The sequence below is a fragment of the Elaeis guineensis genome, chromosome 16 (assembly GCF_000442705.2).
Source record: "Elaeis guineensis isolate ETL-2024a chromosome 16, EG11, whole genome shotgun sequence".
NCBI classification, from domain to species: domain Eukaryota; kingdom Viridiplantae; phylum Streptophyta; class Magnoliopsida; order Arecales; family Arecaceae; genus Elaeis; species Elaeis guineensis.
Genome location: NC_026008.2, coordinates 41330290 through 41337621, shown reverse-complemented (window position 1 = coordinate 41337621; position 7332 = coordinate 41330290). Strand labels below are relative to the sequence as shown.

General features: G+C 46.2%; 1 protein-coding gene across 1 annotated transcript; it reads right to left on the bottom strand.

Moving 5' to 3' along the window:
- Positions 1-1205: 1205 nt before the first annotated feature.
- On the bottom strand, positions 1206-6648 carry LOC105058915 (inactive leucine-rich repeat receptor-like serine/threonine-protein kinase At1g60630). The gene is made up of 2 exons (XM_010941991.4): positions 4542-6648; positions 1206-2182 (listed from the first exon to the last, which is right to left on the bottom strand). The coding sequence occupies exons 1-2, from the start codon at positions 5947-5949 to the stop codon at positions 1485-1487; spliced, it is 2106 nt and encodes a 701-aa protein (XP_010940293.1). The 5' UTR covers positions 5950-6648; the 3' UTR covers positions 1206-1484.
- Positions 6649-7332: the final 684 nt, after the last annotated feature.

The window sequence follows — 7332 nt, the reverse complement described above, 5'->3', positions numbered from 1 at the left end:
TCACATGGAATTAAGCAAATGTTCACAGACCGGCTAATCTGAAGTAGCGAAATTATGTTCCTTTTGGTTGTAATTCCTGCCAAGGATTTCCTAGTGCTTTTTTTTTTTCTTTTTTGTCTGTGCTCCGACGCACATCATCACTCATTTAGCAATAATCTTCCCTATCCTGGAGTCATTTTTCTCGCCATTATAGTGCATGATCGGATATGGATATCTTTATCCCAGCAAACTATCTGTATCCTCATCATTCATTCAGCGACTCTCTCTCTCTCTCTCTGTGTCCTGGAGCCGCAGCCGGTAACTATCACCCCTAAACTACGTTGTAACATTGACATTTTTTTTTCCCTTGGCCTTGTTGCTGTATTCTTATTGCTCATTTGAGAAATTCTTTGTGCACCGTATGCGGTGTAGAAAATTCGATGTGAAGTATACTGTCTCATTCGATTGAATTACGTAGCTATTACTTTTCAATGTATATTTAATATTTATTTAATATCTATAATTTTATTTTTTTTATTTAAAATTTTGAATAATAAAAATATTTTTTACAAAAATATTATGATATTTTATGTTGAAATTATGAATTTTTACAGGATGTCATAATTTAATTTTTTCACAGGATGTCATAAAGGAGGAAGGATATTTTCTCATAATATCAGTACAGTGTGTTATAATTTTTTTGTTAAAAATAAAATATTTTTATCATTCAAAATTTTTAAAAAAAAATATTTAATATTAAAAAATAATAATTACATAATTCAATAAAATGAAATGATGTTCTCCGCATCAGATTTTGTATGCCATCTGTACAAAGAATTTCGCTTGCTCATTTAGCCACTCAGCTGGAGTACCAGTCCGTACTGCCTATTATTATCGTGCACAGATGTGCATAGATTGTTTTGTTTCGCGCAACATGGCCGCATTGTCTGTAGTATCTAGCAATTATCTTGCTCTTTTCTGGAACATTGGTCCATAATTCACACTATACGAAATACCACTTGCTCAGAGATATCCTTTTCCAGCAAACATGGCTGTCCCCTTGCAGGAACAGGAAGACAGGGCATTATGCTCCCATAGTGTATCATGCACCCACAGTATAGTCCCCTACAAAGTTTCCAAGGGGCCACCTATCAGTTGGATGTATCTGTTTGTATGATAATGTTTTTTTATATATTTTTTCACATCAGATCAATCACTCTAGTATGACTTTCAAATATCAGCTTTTGGAGAGATTTCTTAATTCTTATTCAACTTTGTCAACTCTTGATAGCCACTAATGAATCCAGGCATAGAAATCAAACAGCCACTGTGTCATAAAGAACAGAGGAGGCCCAGACTCCAATAGGAAGACAAATGAAGGGGAAAAAAATGATCTAAAATCTCTAAAATCTCAAGATTTACACCACACCACACCAAACTTCAGTGACTCTGGAACTTGACCGTTGAGGAGAAGAATCATTTTAAAAGCCAAGCGAAACCCCGAGTCAATCCCTCTCTCCAAAATTCAAATGTTCGGAGCCGTAGTCCCTCGGCAAGCTCTGCACCGTGTCCGACCACCGGCCGGGCGACTGCTCGCTGCTGTTGGACGACACGATGACCTCCACTCGAGCGTCCCGGATCATCCTGAGGACCTCCTTGGTGGTCGGCCGGCGCTCCGCGTCCACCGCGACGCACGCCATTGCGACGTTGAGCAGCGCCGCCAGCTTCTCTTCCGAGGCCTCGTTCCCGGAGGAGACAGGATCCTCGCCGGACTCCGTCTCCTCCTTGCGCACCGAGCGGACCCAGCGGGGGATGTCGGCGCCGTGCTCCTCGACGAGGTCGTGGAAGGGGGTTTTGCCGGTGAGGAGCTCGAGGAGGAGGACGCCGAAGCTGTAGACGTCGGAATGGGGGGTGAAGGAGCGGGACCGGGGGTGGCGGGTCTCCGGGGCGCGGTAGAAGAGGGAGGAGGAGGAGGGGAGGTGGTGGTCGTCGTCGGGGGAGGGGAGGAGCCAGGGGACGAGGCCGTAGTCGGTGAGGCAGGACTCGAAGTCGGCGCCGAGGAGGACGTTGGAGGTCTTGAGGTTGCCGTGGACGACGGGCGGGGAGGATTGGTGGAGGTAGACGAGGCCGGCGGCCACGTCCTCGGCGATCTTTAGGCACGACGTCCAGTGGAGAGGCTTCCCACTTCCAGAAGGCCGAGATCCTGTCGAAATAAATCACAGCCGCACATCAATGACCCACCCTCTATTTCGTTCATCAAGCTTCATCCAACAAACAAACTTAAAAATTTTTCCACCAGGACTCGCAGAAAACAATATCTTGAACCAGAAGGGAACTTAAATTCTTAAGTATTATACAGGTAAAATATCCTTGTAATTTTCTTTCTAAATGGCATTATACTATCTACTAGATTTGAAAGCAATAGCTCTTTTAGAAAAACTACTAGATTTGATGTAGATTATTTTGCTATTAAGAGCATCTAGAGAGATCTATATGAATCATTTTGATCACTATAGATATCTAAAATTAAAAAGATCGATAAAAATCTTTCTCCTCGATCGGAGTAATAGGATTGTAATGTACTTCTACCCCTACAACTAAATAAATAGAGAGTGAAGGAAGAACTGAATCCATGTTTTACATCCACATTGACACAATAGACTTGGCCAATTCAGTGAATTGACACCATTGAAAGGAAAAAAAAAAAAATGTATGTTCTCAATTTTCACTCTTACAGATAAGTTTGTCAAGAAGACAATATGTGCCTTGCTCGTGCTTTATTTTTTACCCTCTTTACAAAGGAGAAAAGTAAATAAAATTTACAGTCAAATAGAAAAAAAAAAATAAATTATGAACCAAATATGAAATCACAATCCTTTATAGTTGGCCGTGCAATCACATGCCTATGTAATAATTTGGTGTTCCGTAAACTGCGTTTCACTCGACCATTTTTTTTTTCTCCCATTCCCATGCACTTCACCTGGATTGTGGAGGTGGGGAAGAAGAAATAGGCTGTCCTCACCAACAAAGAAGCATCAAGGAAACAGAAGAATGTGAGCACCAAAGCGAGTGGAGCAAACCAACAAAAAGGAACGAGCCAAATCAGTGGAAGGCTTCCAGTGGAGTAGAGACCAGGTAACACATGGAGGGACAAGCCACTAGTACTGAGTGGTGTAATGCATGAATCCCACAGACAAGTCCAAGCACCGGCCTTGCTCATTATAAGGTTCACGAGAAAAGGCAGGGAACCAAGGGGTTATTTCAAACAACAGAGCTGCAACAGCCCAGACCAAACAAAGTATTACCAACCCTTACTTTGATGCAGGTCATCTAATGATAACGATCATGGATCTTAATGTTTTAATTCGGTCAGATAACTAGGCAAGGACAGTACTATTCTTTGACTCAATGCCCCACTCTGCTACTTTGTGGACTTGGAATATTACTCGTGATTTGTTTCAATTGTATTTTATCTGGAGGCACGAGCAAAGAGCACTGTTGCTCTATCGCTGGAGGAATGGTTTAACGTACGTTTTCTGAGACTCGTTGGGAGAGATCATTGATCGGACGGTAGGACTCTTCGCCCCATCGCTAACAGAAACCAAGGAGGAAATAGGAATGGAGGATGTACTCTTTTTTTGTAAAGAAATCCTTACACATTCTAAATTGGTGAAAACAAGTCTATCACATTAAAACTTACTCCTCCTTGGAAACCTTACACTAGAATAGTGGAAGGTGGTCATGCATTGCGGTTAAAACACCTAAATCTATGTCACACATTCTAGGATTCTTGCTAACAAAAATGAATCATGCAAGCAGACGGAATTTAAGGTTACAATATGTATAACTTAACACCTCTTATTAGGTTGATTTAACGCAAACATATCGATGCGATGCATACACGAAGATTAGATTCATTGCCCCATTTCTTGCAACCTTGTTATGGAAATTCTCACTAAAGTGCTAAATTTAATGCTCAAAATTAGAATAGATTTATTTCTTTTCATTATACAAGGCCACATATCTTAGTTGTTAATATATAAGTTCTTTTAAATTGATAATTTCTAAGCTTGTGAACATGCAAGCAAATCTGAGTCCACCGTGCACCACACGTAGGGCCTTTGCAAAATAATGTTAACAATAATAATAAAGGTGGCAATGCGTTGCGTGTCTCACGTTGCAACACTGCATACACCACATGGATGAATTTAATTCACACAGTGGAATTTCTTCAACCAAGTATCTCAGGCAGCATTAATGAGCCTCCAGAGTCATCTCTTATCATTCCACACCCATCAAGACACCAAATATATTATCTCAAAACATTTTACTTATTATGAAAAACAATTCTATGCCAGACCACCAAATTCCCCATCCAAGGTAGCTCCAAGAGGGAAAAGAGGGGTACCAAGTGAATGCCCAATCACCTCTTGCCACGTTGGTTAGGGAATGGGGTGATGAACATAGTGGTGCACCATCTTTGATCTTAAAAAGAGAAGGCGCCAAACAAAAAAGTAGAATTGTTAGGGTCTTTTGTGAAAAATGAATGAGAGAGAGCATACCATGGATGAGGGAGAAGAGGCTGCCATTGGGGAAGTAATCGTAAACAAGGAGGCGCTCCTCCTTGGCCTGGAAGTACGCCCGGATGGGCACGAGGTTGGGGTGGCGGAGGCAGCCGAGCTCCTCCATCCGCCGCCGGAACTCCTCCACCCTCGGCCGGGCCGAGTCCTTGAGCCGCTTCACCGTCACGATGAACCCGGACTCCATCACCGCCTTGTACGTGCTCCCCACCGTACCCCTCCCCAGCGTCTCCGCCGACGCCTTCAGCAGCTCCTCCAAGCTATACATCTCCCCGACTCCCCCACAAAACGCTAGCTTTCCGAGTCCCTCCTCTTCCCACGAGAACCCCGGCTTCGTTCCTCCGCTGCCGGCGTCGCCACCTTCCACTCCTCCTCCTCCTCCTCCTCCGCCGCCGCCGCCGCCGCCTTCTTCTTCTGAGGACTTGTCCGCTCCAACTCCCCGAGTTCTACTGCCCCCTGCTACTTTTTGCTGTTTTCTTCTAAACACCAAGCATACCACTAATGCTAAGCAAGTGGACAGGACTAGAACTCCAGCAATGGAGCCGGCGACGATGGCAATGAGTCTTATTCTGCTGCTTCTTTTGTGATTACAAGCGATATGAGGGGGGAAGGCATTGGTGGCAGAAGAAGTGGAGGATTCTGGACTGCTGGAGGGCGGAAAGATCGCATTTTTAGAACAGGGGATCTTGATTTGGGAGCCGCAGAGGCTGGGACTGTGGAGAAACGAAGAGAGATTGAACCGGGCGAGGGCTTCGGTGGCTGGGATTTCGCCAGAGAGATTGTTGTTCGAGAGGTTGAGGTAGCGGAGGCTCGGCTGGTCGAAGGGCGGGATCTCCCCTGTGAGGAGGTTGTTTTGGAGCCAGAGGGTGTACAGCCGGGGGATTCCAGCGAATGCCCCTGGAATGGGGCCTGAGAGGAGGTTGCTGGAGAGAACAATTATCTTGAGGCGATGGAGGGCGGCAAGGGTGGCCGGGATCCGGCCGGAGAAGCGGTTGTCGCTGAGGTAGAGGGACTTGAGGTTGGGGAGAGGGGCGAGGTCGGGGATGGCGCCGGAGAGGGAGTTGGACTTGAGACTGAGGACACGGAGCTGGTCGAGGGGAGCAAGGATCTCCGTCGTTAGAGTGCCGGTGAGGTTGAGGAACTCGAGCACAAGCTTGGTGACCCTCCCATTAGGAGCGCACTCCTTGACACCATACCACCCATTGCAGAGCTCCGGCGAGGCCTCTCGCCGCCACGGGATGGCGTCCAAGGGATCAATGGAGGCTTTCAAAGCTAAAAGGGCCTCCGCGTCGCTAGATTTAGCTCTACTAGAAGAAATGTGAGCAAGAAGGAAACAGAAGAAGAAGAGAAAAAGAAGCAAACACCTCGGAGAGATGGTCTCTGACTCCATGGAGACGAGTACCAGCAAAAGAGTAAAGAAACAAGTAAATGACAATCAATGCGGTGAGATGTTACTCTCCAATGAATCGAAAGCCGCCATGTATGAGAGAAAAGGATGGCTTCTCCTTCGAGTCACATAGCTTCTCCAGGAAAGGGAAAGACTCCACCGAGCGAGCTCGGTAGGGGACTCGGCGATCGCTGAGCATTGAAATGGCTTCACGTGAACTGCTCTCAGAGATGGCAGCGAAGGAGATGGCTTTCTTCCTATTTTTTTTCCTTTCCAAGCTATAAATAAAAAGAACTTTTTTTTTTTTAGTTCTCAAACATCGAAACATTAAAGGCCCCCCTATTTAGTGCAGTCGTTCTCGGCCTCCCTCTCTCTCTCTCTCTCTCTCTCTCTCTCTCTGGGGCATGAGATCCAATGGGATTCCAGATCTCCATGGCCGTGAGAGAACCAATGCCACCCGGCACTACCAAACAGAAAAGGCTTTTAACTACTAAAAATTTAGAAGAAACTTGGAAGAACAAGAACAAAACCAGATGTAGGCACTCAGAAGAACAAACTCAACCTAAGCCTCTGAAAAGCGTCAAAACTTCATCTCGGTGGCGTATGGGGAGAAGCATTATAGGAATCAAAGCCAGCTAGTAGAAGAGGGGGGAGAGAGAGAGAGAGAGAGAGCGAGCTCATGAAAGGAGTGAGGGAATTGAAAGCTCCAAGCGGCTTTTTGGTCGAGAAGGGAGGTAGGGGATGGTCATTTAATACGCATCAGGCGTGGTGAGACCACACGTGGGACCATAAAGGGAGGTTCCCTTTAGCGAGAGACAGAGTGACGCCTGGGGGACTTTTCACACGTGGCGGATCTCCAGGCGTGTGTGGGTCCCACTTGAGGGACGGGTTTTGTGGCTCAGATTTCGGGTCTGGGTGGGGCGTTGGGTGCGATCGAGAGTGGTTTCACCTTGGGTGCGAAATGTGGTGGCCCGCCCCACCGGTAATTGCCAGCTGTGGCGGTCGGCCTCGCCAGGTGCACGTGGCCGCAAACTTTTACTGCTACAGCGTTCAAGACCCAAAAGTGGAAAGGACACAGTGGGTGGACATGTGTCATAAGAACACGGTTCCTTGTTTCCTAATCATCATCTGGCTGACCACTCTTCTCTTGCCACGTTGACAGCCAGATGTTTGATAAAAGACTTGGGCCCCGTAGCATTGATTGGAAGCAGATGGAGGCCATCGCGTCCGTGGACGTCGAGCAAGGGGATCAACTGATTATTTATCACGTCTTGGTGATATGATGTGGGGCCCTGCGGTTAGAGGAAGCCGCTGGGGATGAGGCGAGAAGGGTGTGACCCAGCTACGGCCCATAAAGGACTGGATTCAGTTTAAAGGTGGATCTCA

What these genes read in the sequence shown, in the direction of transcription:
- LOC105058915 (XM_010941991.4), bottom strand. Translation starts at nt 5,949, where the DNA reads ATGGAGTCAGAGACCATCTCTCCGAGGTGTTTGCTTCTTTTTCTCTTC. An exon ending in CCTCTTCTCCCTCATCCATG is followed by an intron (nt 2,183 to 4,541) that starts GTATGCTCTCTC and finishes TTATTTCGACAG; the next exon opens with GATCTCGGCCTTCTGGAAGT.